General features: G+C 40.6%; 1 protein-coding gene across 4 annotated transcripts in view; it reads right to left on the reverse strand.

Annotated features, from left to right (window-relative positions):
- GOLIM4 (golgi integral membrane protein 4) overlaps positions 1-16,508 on the reverse strand; it is an 84,650-nt gene that overhangs the window by 12,116 nt on the left and 56,026 nt on the right. Inside the window, exons 6-12 of one of the 4 annotated variants that reach the window (XM_040248348.1) lie at positions 14,721-14,803; positions 14,101-14,184; positions 10,827-10,985; positions 6,666-6,995; positions 4,304-4,554; positions 3,771-3,850; positions 1,623-1,732 (exon numbers count right to left, since the gene is read on the reverse strand). In XM_040248348.1, coding sequence (XP_040104282.1) covers positions 1,623-1,732; positions 3,771-3,850; positions 4,304-4,554; positions 6,666-6,995; positions 10,827-10,985; positions 14,101-14,184; positions 14,721-14,803 — 1,097 coding nt within the window. Of the gene's footprint in view, positions 1-1,622; positions 1,733-3,767; positions 3,851-4,303; positions 4,555-6,665; positions 6,996-10,826; positions 10,986-14,100; positions 14,185-14,720; positions 14,804-16,508 lie in introns of all 4 variants that reach the window. The other 3 variants (XM_040248343.1, XM_040248364.1, XM_040248355.1) reach the window with 3 other exon arrangements.

Consider the following 16,508-nt stretch of genomic DNA (forward strand, 5'->3'; position numbering starts at 1 on the left):
GGCTATATACTTCGTTCAAGAACAAAATGACACTTTTCTTGGGGCGACAGAGTGACAAATCGTAACCTTCACACTAAACTCCAGTTACTCCACAATCTTGTCATACGGATTTCCTTTTGTGTGTTATCAATAAACTGTGCAGAAATACAGGGAAAACGTAACATGTTTTCTTCAGGGAAAAAAGTACTGAATGTCCTTTGCAAAAGTTTATAAAAATATACAGATTAGCTTTAACTCTAACCAAGTAATAAAAAAGGTTTAATAGGCACAGTTGTTAGATTTTTTTTTTAAAAAAAAGGATGATTCATTAAACTTCAGTGAAGCCAGACAAAAATGTTTCTAATTTAAAAAAATAAAATAGGTGAGACAAAGAGAGATATAAACAGGCTAATAATTTCTCATTAAGGGAAGGCATTATAGAAAGGCCAACATTTCCCAACATGTTATCTAGAGCAAATCAACTGATGAAAGGAGACTGAAGGATCATGCAATCAGGTAACCAATCGAGACAGACAGCATTTCCCCAAAGTTAGGAACTGGAATACCCACCCTTCCCCTGTGCCCTCCATCGCTCTTGGGCTCTTGCATACTTGCTTTCTTGCTCTCTCATGGACACTCTCTTGCTCCTACACATCCTCTGGCTCTCTCATACTCTCCTGATATCTATAGTTCTTATTCTTTCCTGACAATATTTCAGGGCTAGGGTTCCCTGGAGCATACTTTGAGAACTGCTGATTGAGGAGCTGGTGGGTAGTTATGTCCTACCACCTCTCCGTGCAAGTTATAGGGGAAAGCCATTTCCACCGAGGTTGCTTCAAGCAGCTCAGGAAGACTTTGTCAGTGCTTATCAAGGAAGAATATCAATCCTCCTCCTCTCAGTCCATTGGACCAACATAAACAGGGCCCAGAGGACAGCAGGCTACATTCTATAAATGTGATGGTTGATTTGCTAGCAAACAATGACAGGAGAGCTACAGTAAGTTGTCAAAATCATCTATGCATAAGTGCAAAGACACACTTATAGGCAAGGTCAAGGTCCCATACCACCCAACTGAACTGGGAGTCTTGGTCCTTTCTTGGGTAAATAAAAAGAATAGCTTTGGTTATTATATCTCTACCTGTTAATACTCTAATTTTTCTATGGCATTATGGTATCTGGGAAATGTTTTTCATTTCTCAAACCTCACATTCTTAGCTGTGTGTTTACTAAAATAGTCACTGGACTGCTGAGACATTACACAGTTGTAGGACACACATTCACAACCAAGCGACTGCTCAACGTGCTCCATGGTGCTGACCTCCTTTCTCTGGTTCTCTAATTCCCACATTTGCTTTGTTGTGTTTCCTTTTTCATCTTTCAGAATTACTACATACTACATTGCTTCTTTTTGCTCTTCTATTTTAATTTTACTAAAGGCCCTAGAGGGAGACTCCCTGGATGTTTTCCCCGAGCAACCTTTAACCCATTCTCATCACACAAACACCCCATGGTTGACAGTTAACAGTTACCATATAATTATGTAAACCAAGTGGAGCTGGAGTTACAGAGTCAGGTAAACCTTTATACTTCCTTTCTGCCTTGTGAGTTCCCAAGTGTCATGACCAGATGAGAGGACACTTACATCTCCCTCGGGTTCTGGGTCAGCTTCATGGGGCCCTTGTTCTTGCAGCTCATGTCCATTCTCTGGGTCTTCTTCTGCCTCATCTTGGTGCTGATTGTCTCTCTCATAGGCTAGCAAATCAAAGGAACCCTTATCAGCCCCAATGAACCCCGACAGGATTCTTCCCTTTCAAAGCCAAGCCAAGCCACTGGTGGGCTTTCCTACAGACCTCATCACTCACTCACTCCTTTTAGGTTAGCTCAACATAAAGTACACGTCTCAGCTTTTCTGAAAGTTATGTCTTTTTCCCAGTCCTTGTATCTACAGAGACAATGTGGATAACTGACATATTCTAACTCTCTAAAACACATGTTTACAACAGAAGCTGCGTTTTTCCCCATTATGCCAAAAACAACGATAGAAACTTTCTCCATAAAATAAAGCCCAATCAATTGAACATCACTAAAATTATTGACAAAATTTTGGTAATGTCAGAGAAAATAGCAAGGTACCAAAAGAAGAAACAGATGCTACTTCAGGAAATCAAAGAAATGGTAACTCCATTTGTGAAGATCAAAAACAAATTCAGCCCATCCTGTGTTCTCTGAGGTGGTAGTGATGATGATACCACAAACATCACAAATTTATGCTCACACATTTACTTGTTACTTTTTGAAAAAAATATTTCAATACCAAGAATTTAGACAAGAACACACACAGAGATATCAGAGGAAAGGTTAAATGTATGGAGAGTATTTAGCCTGTAGAAAATAAAGATACAGGTAACTTACCATCATGTTTCAAGTGCACCAAGGGATCCATTAAATAAAAGGGAGAACAAATGGTTCTCTAGTCTTAAATAATAGAACAAAAAAGCTTCAAGTGTTGCATGGGGGCACATAAGGAAAACAATTTCTTGACTATCAGAGCTATAAAATATCAGAATAGGCTATAGGGGGAGTTCGGTAATCACCTTCCATTAGATTCTTTAAGGAAAGGATACACAGCTAAGTGTTAGTGTTGCCAGAGAGATGGTTATTCTCTAGTTCTGTTAATAAGCGGTATTTGTTCAGTGACATATAGATGTGTACCACAAATGAAAGCTGCTAATGACTTAATTTGAAAAACTTTCAAGGCAATAATCTATATGTCTCCAAGGTAAGAAGAAAATGTAGAGGTTTCCCAAAGCCTAATATCCCTATGAAAATGTGCTAAAAAAAATAATAAGTATTAATATGTAAGAAGTTCAGGGGTTTCCCAGGTGGCACAGCGGTAAGCAATCTGGCTCAGATTGTTTAATCTGCTTGCCAATGCAGGAGAAACACAGAAGACGCAAGTTTGATCCCTGTGTTGGGAAGATCCCCTGGAGTAGGAAATGGCAACCCACTCCAGTATTCTTGTCTGGAGAATCCCATGGACAGAGGAGCCTGGCAGACTACATTTCATGGAGTTGCAAAGAGTCAGATACGACTGAGCATGCAAGCACGCCTTCCATATAAGAAGAGTAAAGCACTATTTCCTCTCTACTTTAAAATGTAAGAGAGCAAATAGATTATCTTGGGTTGATTTAGGCCATCAATGTGAACTTATTGGGAGGATAAAAGGAAAACATATCAATGACAACAAAAGACATATGGTGCACAAATCTCTGTACATACAGGTACCCTCCACTTTTTGAAAGTTTGTTTCATGCCACTTCACTTTTATGAAAGATCTACATTAGTACCTGTTTTGGCTAACTGAAAGAAATCGGAAGAGGATTTTCAATTTTATGAAAATAGGTGAAAGCAAAAATAGCCATTTAGTGTTTCATTTGTAGAGAGAGAAAGCAGGTATGGAGGCAGCACACACCTGAGCAGAGAAGCAAGAATGGTACCCCCTCCTCCTTCCCCACCTACATTCCACATCTCAACATCACACCCCCGGAGCTCTGAATGTGCCAATGAGCATCTGTGCTTTATCTCAATTTATTTTGTGTCTCCATTAGCAAGATGTGTCCTATGGTAATTGTTTCTTCGATCTATATCATTTCAGCTTACAAATAGTTTCAAAGGAACACTCTCAGAGAGCAGGAGAAACCTGTACACAGGTATGCATATGTCTCTGAGTTGACATTATATATTACCAAGCAGTTTTATTAAAACATTCATCATCTAAGAAGCTCACCACCTCCTTCCTCTTCCTGGATGCCCTGGTCCTCTGCTCCCTGAACGATATCATTATCCACAGCATCGTAATGAGCTTGCTGCCTGCAAGGAAACAGTCATCAACTCTGGGACACAACTTAAGTAGCACAGTTTGACATAAGTCATTTATCTTTAAAAAGAGTTATCAATGAATTTTTCAACATTCTTTTAAAAGCCATAAATATATTTCTTAAACATATCCAATTAGGTTTAATAAAGATTCCAGGTACACTTTCAAAAGATATCTTATAAAAGATAAAATGCTTTTCAAAAACTAAAATGAAGTTAGCACAAAACCTGACAGGTTACTTTGAGATGTAAACTGTTACTTTTAGGCAGAAAAAAAAATGTTGATTATTTTGGAAGTTAAATATTTGGAATTTGATTTTTGGTTCTGCCTTAGCTCCCATGAGCAAGAGGAGCCCCTCAAGTTCACAGGGAAGGACTATGAGGAGCTGTCTTTAATCTGTCTGTGGACACTGGAGGCCAAGCTATCCAGGTCGGTCAGAAGGCTACCGTGGCTGCTCGGGGCGCTGCAGCCGGCCCTCCTGGAGCCCATCCTGCCGCTGTCGGGCTGTCTCCCTGGCGAGGAGCTGCTGCTGCTGGTGCTGCCGCAAGTGTCCCTGCAGCCGCTGCTGGTGCAGGGCCTCCTGCTCCTCCCTCAGCCGCTGGGCCTCCTCCGCCCGCTGCGCCGCCAGCCTCTGCTGTTCCAGCTGCTCCTCATACGGCGACTGGAGTCTGGTAACCGGCTTGGCTGAAGGACGCACCTGGGGAAAAGTGAGCAAGAGCAGTCGGGTCCCGAGTCTGACCTTCACCCGCTTCTCATGACCCGGGCAGAAGGCAGGGCTGGTTTATTAATACCTCTCTGTCAGGTCAACTGTCTCGTATGTTAGATCCAACACCACCCGCTGCCGGACTCCACTGCTATTTCCTTACTCTCTCTGAATCACCCTTGGCTTCTTTTAGCAAGAAGCAGCTTGGCTTCCTTTGACCTTCCCCCGCTGTTGGTATTAATGCAGATTTTTTTAATGTACTCCCTCTCAAACGGAAAAGGACACAACAGAAGAAACGTTTCAGCTTTAATTAAATGTATGCTCAAAAGACTCTGGTATAAGTGGGCACTTAATAACCTCAGACTAATTGGGCCAATGTGTGAGCTGAAGTTGAGGCTAAGGCTTTTCCATGAAGAGCTTTGGGAAGCTAATTAATTCTAGCAAAGCATACACCAAGCTCAGGCTAAGCGGAGCCAAAAAAGGTCAAATTTCAGGTTAGGGTGGAGAGGCGGAATCAGTTTTCTTCAAAGAAATCAAAAATGGATGAGAAGAGAGGATTTTCAGATTAAAGGAAAATCTGATCCAGGAATTCTTAAACTCTGTTTCCATTAAGCAATCTACCACTCTCTCCTCCATCCAACTAATACAAGCACATACAATTCTCACCAAAGGAAAGAGGGGGCATGGTTGAGAGAAATTAAACCTAATGGGGAATTATCTTGGAGGAAAGCTTATGGATGCAAGACTGGGAGAGGCTTCTTCACACTAAGTGTGCAACAGTCTAAGAGTAAACCTACAGGTGCCTTCACACCTGCTCAGCCAATCCTCTAGCAGCTTGAAGTCTTGCAAAGTTTGAGAGCAAACAGAGCTTCAGAGCTGTAAATAAAAGATGGTCAGCATCCAGGTAAGAGCCAGGTAGCCTGTTGTCCGGTATCACCTTAGAGGCTGTGTAAGAAAAATACCTGACTGCTTCAGTGTTGTTCTCAGTTCTTTTAAAACATCATTTATAAAAATAGTGGCTGTTTTCGCGAGTCTTACTTATGTGAGAGGGGTGTGCTCAGTGGAATGGGAGAGCTGTGGGGAGAGAGGGGAGTGCTCATATGGAGAAGCAAGCGAGTGCTCAGTGGAATGAGAGGGGAATGGAGTGAAAGGGGAGTGGAGTGAGAGGGCAGTGCTCCTCTGCAGAGGGGAATGCTCAGCTTGAGCAGACACTGGTTAAACACACTCACCCAGTGGCATATCTTTAAGTAATAAGGTCAGTTTTGATGACTTACTAACCACCCTGAATTTGAATGTGTGAAAGCCAACATAGGATTTAACAGTAAGTGAACAGAGAGACAAGTACCCTTGATCACAGAAAATGAGTCACTTCTTGGCATCAAGATGCCCACGGGCCTTGAGCACAGGCTGAATGAGTGCAGGATGAGGTGACCATCTAGTTTCCTAGTCTGTTAAAGGGATGTGCCCAAGTCTCCCTTACTGTGCACTCTTTTCTCTTCCTTTTTTAAAAATTTTTAATTGGAGGATAATTGCTTTACAATGTTTTGATTTCTGCTGTACAACAACATGAGTCAGTTTTAATACACACATATCCCCTCCCTGTTCAGCCTCCCTCCTACCCCCGCCCTACTGTGCATTCTTGACAAATAAACACCTACAGCACCTTCTCTTTTCCCCAATCACCTTTCTGGGGTAAGGTAGCTATGCTACTAATATCACAACAGAACAATAAGTACATAGAAGATTTAGTGAAATCACCCTCATTTTATTTTAGAGATTGTTACACATGGGCTTTTTCCTTGATACAGTTGACCCTTGAACAACGTAGGCGTTAGGGGCGTGGACCCTCAGCACAGTGAGAATCTTCATATAACTTTTAGTCAGCCCTCTGTATGTAGGGATCCTCCACAGCCTCCCTGTGGGGGCCCTTCTGTCTCAGTTTCCCATGTTCAGATTCGACCAAACACAGATTTTCTAGTGTTTACTAGAAAAATCCTTACAGATGTGGTCCTGCAGGGTTCAAACTCTCCTTGTTCATGGGTCAACACTATGTAGCCACAAAGACACAGCCCCTACCCCAGCCGACTGGTTGGGTAACCTCGTACCTCAGCATGAACCTCCCCTGCCGCAAGTCTGGCTTCCTTTCGTTCATGCTGTTCCGTCCACTCCCGATCCTGCTCCTCGGGGGATGGGTCGTGCTCCTCCTCGAGGTGCTCAGGCCGCCCGACCTGCTCCATGGCCTCCTCCTCCAGGGCCCGCCTGTGCTCCTCCTCCACCTGTCGCTCCTCCGGCTCCCTGGGCCCCGCTTCTTGCCGGGTCAGTTCTGCGGGAGCCTGAAATTCTGTCTCCTTCTGGGTGGAAGGGTAAGGTTTTGTTTCCTCTGTTCTTCCAGGGGCTGCTTCATGGTTCTGCCACACTTCACTATTTCGAGACACCTAGGTCAAGCACATCACTGGAAATGACACTCCTCTAGTTCGAAAGTAGTGACAGAATTTCTTTATTACCATGTCTATAGGGTTACAACATAAGCAAAATCCTGGAGTCTAGAAATATAGAGTCCTGACTGAAAAGTATGGCTGCAATGGAGTCACTTAACTCTTCTCACTGTGTAATCTCACCTATAAAACAGAGATAACATAAGCAAAATTTCATCATGGGAAGCATACTGTAAGTAACCTAAAAGTAAAGCCTGTAAATGACCACATCTCAGTAGACTCTGCCCTCAAAAGTAGTCTAACTCCTGTTCTCTCAGAATAAAAAGGGAAAATCCTCATACTTCCAAGTGACTGAATACTTATGCAATTTTCTTTGATGTAAATTTTCTCTTCAATTATTTGAAAAGAAAAGGATAAGATCAAATTGAGGATGAGTTAGGTTTGCTTTCTGTTACTAATATAAAAAAGAATGCCATTACTAATGGACATTCATGTTAGCTAAAATAGTGTCCATTAAATCAGGTACAATAAAACATTTTTAATGTATTAAAAGTAATATTTCTTTGTATACCAGAGAAAGTCTGTGAATATTTTATATTATTAATACAGAAAACTCTGAAGAAAAAAAAAAGATATGTCTTTTCTACAGAGAACTCCTCTTCTAAAATTGGTGAACTTGTTCTCTGAAAGTGTCAGAGATTTCTATATGGTCCTCATTACTCAGAAAAAAGGGGCAAAAGAAAGTAAATACAACATCAATAGGAAAATGTGTCACTGCTCTTCCTCCTGCCAAATCCTCCTGATTTTTATCAGAAAAAATATTTTGTTTGGTCAGACTGTCCCATAATTGAAATAAATGTGAAGCTCTCTTCTTAAATTAGCAGAAACATAACTAAGAAATTGGAGTGTATAAATAAATAAACCAAGGGAAAAAGTCTTTTCTCAGACACTTGAGGACAGCTTTTGGAGGTACACATTTTATCAAGTCCTTGCATACCTGACAAGTGTGAATTGATACTGCCCTGGCTTTACAGTCAGGCTAGCAAAGTAATACTCAAAATTCTCCAAGCCAGGCTTCACCAGTATGGGAACTGTGAACTTTCAGATGTTGAAGCTGGTTTTAGAAAAGGCAGAAGAACCAGAGATCAAATTGCCAACATCTGTTGGATCACTGAAAAAGCGAGAGAGTTCCAGAAAAACATCTATTTCTGCTTTATTGACTATGCCAAAGCCTTTGACTATGTGGATCACAACAAAGTATGGAAAATTCTTAAAGAGATGGGTATACCAGACCACCTGACCTGCCTCTTGAGAAACCTGTAAGAAGGTCAAGAAGCAACAGTTAGAACTGGACATGGAACAACAGACTGGTTCGAAATTGGGAAAGGAGTACATCAAGGCTGTATATTGTCACCTTGCTTATTTAACTTATATGCAGAGTACATCATGAGAAATGCTGGACTGGATGAAGCACAAGATGGAATCAAGATTGCTGGGAGAAATATCAATAACCTCAGATGTGCAGATGACATCACACTTATGGCAGAAAGCAAAGAACTAAAGAGCCTCTTGATGAAAGTGAAAGAGGAGAGTGAAAAAGCTGGCTTAAAGCTCAACATTCAGAAAACTAAGATCATGGCATCTAGTCCCATCACTTCATGGCAAATAGATGGGGAAACAATGGAAACAGTGACAGACTTTATTTTGGGGGGCTCCAAAATCACTGCAGATGGTGACTGCAGCCATGAAATTAAAAGACCCTTGCTCCTTGGAAGAAAAGTTATCACCAAGCTAGACGGCATATTAAAAAGCAGAGATATTACTTTGCCAACAAAGGTCCGTCTAGTCAAAGCTATGATTTTTCCAGTAGTCATGTACAGATGTGAGAGTTGGACTATAAAGAAAGCTGAGCACTGAACAACTGACGCTTTTGAACTGTGGTGTCAGAGAAGACTTTTGAGAGTCCCTTGGACTACAAAGAGATCCAACCAGTCCATCCTAAAGGAAATCAGTCCTGAATATTCATTGGAAGGACTGATGCTGAAGCTGAAACTCCAATACTTTGGCCACCTGATGTGAAGAACTGACTCACTGGAAAAGACCCTGATGCTGGGAAAGACTGAAGGCAGGAGAAGAAGGGGACAACACAGGATGAGATGGTTGGAGGGCATCACCAACTCAATGAACATGAGTTTGAGTAAGCTCCAGGAGTTGGTGATGGACAGGGAAGCCTGGCATGCTGCAGTCCATGGGGTCGCAAAGAGTCGGACATGACTGAGCAACTGAACTGAACTGGCTTTATAGTGGTAAAGAACTTGCCTGCCAATGCAGGAGAATCAAGAGATACAGGTTCGATCCCTGGGTTGGGAAGATCCCCTGGAGAAGGAAATGGCAACCCACTCCAGTATTCTTGTCCAGAGAATTCCATGGACAGAGGAGCTTGGCAGGATACAGTCCATGGGGTTGCAAAAGGTCAGACATGACTGAGGCAACTTAGCAAGCACACTAGCTGGCTTTATAGGAAATATTTCTCTAAAGGACTCTAAGTGCTTTCAAATACCTGTCATTTAACTCCACAACATCCCTGTGAGAAAGGTTAGGGCAAATAACTATTATCTCCATTTCATTGATAGAAAAACTAAAAAATGTCAGAGTCATTAAAACATCAATCCAGTTGAACTTGGATGGAGAATAGAACCAGTTCCCACATCAGGGCACTGACTGTGTTTCCTGAAGTTCAGAGCAACATAAGACCCAGACAAAGAACAAGTATCCAGGACACAGAATTTGTCCGTGAAGGAATACTTTGCTCAGACTGAAGATTCAAGTGAAGTCCACTTATACCAACTTAATTATTGCCATAAGATGATAAGAAGACGAGTTGGGGAGTCTTCTCAAACATTCATTGTTTAAAGTGTCTTTGTCAGGGGAAAGATCTAATTATGAAAACAACTCGGTAAGAATTAATCATATGGGTGACACCATTTGGGATGCTCCACTTGGGAGATATTCTTAAACAACAAGACTTAATTTTATAAAGAACGGGAATACAAAAGAGTGGATTCTGTGACTAGAACTTACTCTCTTGCAGTTTCATGAAGGTCTTAAAATACAAACTTTGACATATGCTGTATGGCCTAGTACAGTATCAAGTTCAAATATATTATCAGCTTTAGTACTTGAGTGGGATGATTATCATATAATATCCTCACAATCATTTAACCTTCTTACTCTACCCCAATCCTTCCCCCGCAAAAAAAAAACCTTAAAATACTCAGATAGCTCCTTTCAACCAAATAGATCCATATGAAGAAAGATAAAACTAATTTAGTGTTTGTCAGAAAACAGGACAGCAGTTCTCATAGTGTACATCACCAGGCCAGCTGAAACAGAAACACAGATCCTCAGGTTTCATCCAAAATTAGCTGAACTGTAACCTGTAGGCTTGTTGTTCAGTTGCTCAGTCATGTCTGACTCTTTGTGACCCCATGGACTGTAGCCCACCAGGCTCCTCTGTCCATGGGATTCTCCAGGGAAGAATACTGGAGTGGGTTGCCATTTCCTCTTGCAGGAGATCTTCTCGACCCAGGGATTGAACCTGAGTCTCCTGCTTTGGCAGGTGGATTCTTTACCACTGAGCCACCTGGGAAGCCCAACCTATGGGCTGAAAACAGCTATTCCTGTTTTAACAGCCCTAAGGGGGAACTCTTGATATTTGCTAAACTTTGAGAATCAATGTTCTGCAGGAAGAACTGACCATATTTAGAGCAGTTCCCCTGACAACAGCTTGACAGAGAAAAGGACGACCACAGACCAGTCCCCAACTCTTACCTCCCGAGGCTCTCCAGGTGACTCGTCTCTTGCTGTGCTGTCACCTTGTGGAGAATGTGCCACCTGGGTAATATTTTGCTGCTCTGTTTGTTCTGGTTTTCGAAAGCTTGGAATCCTATTCAGTGTATCTTTCAGTTGTTTATATTCTGCAACTTGAGTCTGCTCACAAATTGCACAATTGGATGCAAATTGCACAATTTGAGGAGGGAAAAGAATATCATTCATAGATGGTTCAGTGGAGGACTAGATAAAAATATTACACCTAAATGCAAGAGATGAAAAATATGCAGACTGTTTCCATGCATTATCTATACTTACTTGGACATGCTCAACCATTTTTAATCACATGCAAATTAGAATTAGAGTTAAAGGGAACAGAGAAAAAAATATCTAAGACAGATGTTAGTTTTCCATGCTACATTAAACTAAGTCAGAATTTTTATAAATAACTCTCTAGTATAAATATCATTATTAAAAGACAGCTATGCAATCAGTTTTATGACATTAAAATCTGTTTTAAAATTCCACATTTATATAAATCTAAGTGCAGATATCTTTTACCAGTACGGTCTGAGTAACACTTTTCAGCAGAAAGAATCATGTGCTTCAAATAAGTAACTGATTATATATGTGAAATCACCCAGGCCACCCTCATTCCCAGTCAATCCGCGGTCACATAAGGTCCCTTCCTCTCCAAAAAGCTCCCTCTATTGTGCTCTGCAGTTATGGAAAACAGAAGCATAGGCATGAAAGGAGGCTGGATTTTTATTCTTATTCTTTGATTCTGAATATCCTTTTCTTCTAAAATAACAAAGGCACTAATGCAGGTATAGGACGAGAATATACTTATGTGTGTGTTATCTGTGTGTATGTGTGGTAAGGTGTGTGTGTCTGTGTGTGTGATACTTTAAATACAAGAAGCTATAAAGATGGAAAAAATAAATACGTTAAGAAAACCAATAGACTGCTTATACTTATTTTATCATATGCACCAGCACTGTTATCCTAAAACAGAAGTGCTATCTGTGTAAACACACATTTCCATAAGCACATACAAAGAACCCAGAGCTCTCTTCTGAACAAGCTTCCCAGGCAGGGTGCCCCCTCACTGGGGCCAGCAGAGCAGAGAGGAGGCTGGCGAGTCTTGCTCCCTTGGCCACAGTTGTGCACCTGAATGGCACTTGCCCACCCGCCTCCCGCCTTTTTCTAATTCACACAGAGACGTTTGCCTGCTAAATCTGTCTCAGGTGCGTGCTTCTTTATCATTTGTACAAATGTGTGCCATATGGCTAACAGTGGCCCTTAGCCAAAACCTATCAAAACATTTGCAAACCAACTCTGGAGGTCAAAGGGGGAAAAAATGACATCCACACAGCGATGCTTTTAATAAGATAAATATTCTACCCTTTCTTCTTTCCCCTCCTCCTACGTATATAACCTTTGAAGGGAGAAATACTATGGTCCTCAAATATGAGCATGCATGAAGAATCATGTTAAATTATGGAATGATCATGTTAAAAATGCAGGCTCCTGGATGCCCACCCTAGAAATCAGTATTCAGTAGGTGTGGGGCAAGGCCTACATAACTGTAATACAGGGAATCTCCACAAATCCCAGCTTCAAGGTGGTTCTGGGCACTAATACTGGGCCAGCTTCTTACTCTTTTTGACCTTATTTAATTATAAAAAATATATACAGTTATATAACTCAGTAGGTTGTGAATATTAAATAAAATTCTGTATATAAAGTTATTGTGATAATCCCTGACAAATTCTAAGCTCTCAAATTCCACTCAGTTTCTGCTTTCTCCCCCCTTAATTACATTTAAAAATCAGATTGTCAAGACAGAATCTCATAAGATGATTTACATGAGAAACGTATATGCCTAAAATAGCAGTTGTTTGCTAAGCAGATCTGGGGAAAGTTTCAACTGGGGAGTAAAAGAACAGGAGAAACTTGACGACCTCATCCAAAAGAACCAAAAAGATATTCAAAGAAACAGAAAAATATATGTAAGTTAAATTTAAAAACCTGTTTTCTATTACAAAATCTTGCGAGTAATATTCCCCAGTGAGCTTACAAGAGAATTTGGTTTTGGTCATTAAATGAACTACTTTACTCACATTTTTCTGAATTTTCAAGTTGTTACTTAATTTAATACCTATTGTTATTATAGTACCTAGAGTATTCAAATTGGTCTGCCATATTTTTCAGTATGAAAAGTAGGCTCAAGTAACAATGCTTGGCAGAAATTTTATAAAGAAGATTTTCAATGTAATAATATCCTCTAAAGCCAATTTAATTGATAAACATGTAAAAAATTACCACACAGCTACAGTTTTATAGGGGGATAATCAATGACTGCCTTGAAAAGGATCCCACAGACCCAGATGTTACAGTCTCTGAAACAGATCAGGGCCTCGTATATGATTCTTTTAAAAATTTTATAAAGACAAAAAATAATGCACAGTCTCCTGGTAAGAACAAATAGTTGGTTTTCCTTTGCTCTTTTAATTCTTCCAAGAGAAGAAAAGTGAAGACCAGCGATTAAGAATATACAGTGACTGAACTAGCCATTCCTATTTGCTTCAATGATAAAGCTGTAAAACAGTGTGACATTACTTCACTAAGCTCTCTAACACCTGTATTTGTTCATTTAAGACATTATCTACTGAGGGCCTGCCTTTATGCGAGGACTGTTGTAGGCTTTGAACAAATGAAACTTACAACTCTGGTTTTTCTTCTCTATTTACCTGAGATTTCTTATTTCCTGTAGTTTGACCTAACAACACATAAGCCTAGGCCCAAAAGGAGTGTATGCAGGTGTAAAGCTGGGAGCAAGGGAAGTAGGAGTAAAATATAGAGTTTTACAATAATTTATTTAGGTAGTTAGCATATAAAATCCTATAGATAGTATAGCAAGAATCTACATAGGTCTATATAGTGGTAAAAAAACCACACACGTGGGATGAATTCTCTGACTCAGACAAGTATTAGACTACTGCACGTAGGAGTTGGTGGAGGGTAGAAAAAGTCATATGAACCACACTGCCAGTGCAGAGAAAAAAAAGAAAAGAAAAGAAAAGAAAAAATCAAAGCTTTACTTAATATTCTCTTGATTGAGTTTTGAAAGCATGCATGATCTTCAGGATCAGGAAAGCTCTGTCCTAAGGAACTCAGTGAAGACTGGCCTTTAAGAGACTGCATGCATAGAGGAATTCAGAAATGTTAAGCAGACTTAAAAAGAACCCAGAGAGGCTGCTACCCTTCTAACCTGTGCAGCAGCTAGTGCACTCTTGTGGTCTTCCAAAGTCACTACAAGTTGCTCATGCTCGGAGAGTAAATTCTTATGCTGTTGCTACACAAAAAAGAATTTTACATGTTGAGTTTTGACATTCTGGGACAAACTCCTCTTGGGCAGGTAGTGATATGGCCACTCAAACATTGCTCACTTGCTGGCTTGTTTGCTGTTGTAGCATTTGATAAGTTCAAAAATCTTTGCAGAGGGAAGACCATGGTTAAGGTGGTAATCCACAATCTAAAATGTGTTACCCAAAAATCATAATCACTTACAAGGAAATCAAAACAGGAAGAAAAATACCTTTAGTTATTAATAAACCTTTGCAAATAAAAAGCTTATTAAGATTCACCCATGTAGCAAAAGAATCATTCCAGTGCTAATGCAAATGCTGAGATTTCCAGATCATTCTTTAGCTTACAATGCACAAGAAGTCATGGGCACGTTCACTTTCTGCAAAAGCCCAAAATAACAGTGTGGATTGTAAAGCAGGTCAAGTAGTGAACGACTTTTAAAGTCACTACAAAGTAAAGCAGGCAAACACAAAACAGTCAAATGCTGGGGTTTTTAGGCGGTTGTTGTTGCTTTTTTTTTACCTTGACATCTTGCAGCTGTGTGTGCATGTCCTGATGTGCTCTCCTCAGTTGCCTGTTCTCTTCTCTCAGATTGTACACGGTTTCTATTTTAGAAAAAGGAAAATCATGCATAAAGCCCTGGGCCTTTCAGGCTCTTGATTCGATTATTTTCCTAACTAAAGCCTCACATAACTTTTTCAAAGATCGTTTTGAACTTTGACAGTACAATACTCCAAATCAACAAAACTTGGCACCATTTTGGGATGTGGCACAGATTCAGTTGGACAACCCAATACAATCTGGCTCAGTGGTTTAAATATGCTTAAACAAGCTATCTGGCAGAGAAGTTAAGGATTTTTAATTACTCCTGAGCTAAAAATCAAATATTTCTGTTAATAAGCAAATGCTTAGGAATGAAATATAATGGGTAGGGGTCATCTAAGATTTTAGTCTCACCGTAAATTAAAAACAAAGCTATCAAAAAGCACAAACTGCATCTCTTATCAGTTCAGTTCAGTTCAGTCGCTCAGTCGTGTCCGACTCTTTGTGACCCCATGAATCACAGCACGCCAGGCCTCCCTGTCCATCACCAACTCCCAGAGTTCACTCAGACTCACGTCCATCGAGTCCTTGATGCCATGCAGCCATCTCATCCTCTGTCATCCCCTTTTCCTCCTGCCCCCAATCCCTCCCAGCATCAGAATCTTTTCCAATGAGTCAACTCTTCACATGAGGTGGCCAAAGTACTGGAGTTTCAGCTTTAGCATCATTCCCTCCAAAGAAATCCCAGGGCTGATCTCCTTCAGAATGGACTGGTTGGATCTCCTTGCAGTACAAGGGACTCTCAAGAGTCTTCTCCAACACCACAGTTCAAAAGCATCAATTCTTCGGTGCTCAGCCTTCTTCACAGTCCAACTCTCACATCCATACATGACCACAGGAAAAACCATAGCCTTCACTAGACGGACCTTTGTTGGCAAAATAATGTCTCTGCTTTTGAATATGCTATCTAGGTCATAACTTTTCTCCAAGGAATAAGCGTCTTTTAATTTTATGGCTGCAGTCACCATCTGCAATGATTTTGGAGCCCCAAAAATTAAAGTCTGACACTATTGCCATCGTTTCCCCGTCTATTTCCCATGAAGTGATGGGACCAGATGCCATGATCTTCATTTTCTGAATGTTGAGCTTTAAGCCAACTTTTTCACTCTCCTTTTTCACTTTCATCAAGAGGCTTTTTAGTTCCTCTTCACTTTCTGCAGCCATGAGTAATTTCCACAGTCCTCCAAAGGGATTTCAGTTACAAAAGCAACTCAAGAAACAAATAAGAGACAGACACCCCATCTGCTCAAAAATTCTAAATGTATTTTCTTTCTCCCACAGTTGAGTTCTTGACTGGTCTAAATTCTTCCTCCAATAGCTACTGGACAATTCTTTCCACAGTTACAATGTGAGACTGCAGTGATCATAGTGAAATCTTAAAACCTCCCCACCACAAGCCCTACAATTCAGGAAACAGCCTCTTGGTAATTTCCCCACATTTTCTGTATTTGGAGATTATTTGTTATGAACTGGTAGCCCCTGGGCCAACACACAGACTTTTTTTTTTTTGGCCCCTGCAAGTGTTAGCCAACATACAGTGTCTTCCACATTTGAAGGGTAGTCACCAAGTAAAAATCAAGAAGCTGGGTCTCATAAGATTCTGGCAACATCAGGCTAATTCTCAGCAGAAGTAAAATGGCAGCTGGGTCATCATATGATGCATTTTCCAATGGGAGATATGGTTGACAGTGAGAGGGGTGCTGTTTT

This window comes from Oryx dammah, unplaced genomic scaffold (genome assembly GCF_014754425.2).
Source record: "Oryx dammah isolate SB20612 unplaced genomic scaffold, SCBI_Odam_1.1 HiC_scaffold_2, whole genome shotgun sequence".
Lineage (NCBI taxonomy): Eukaryota > Metazoa > Chordata > Mammalia > Artiodactyla > Bovidae > Oryx > Oryx dammah.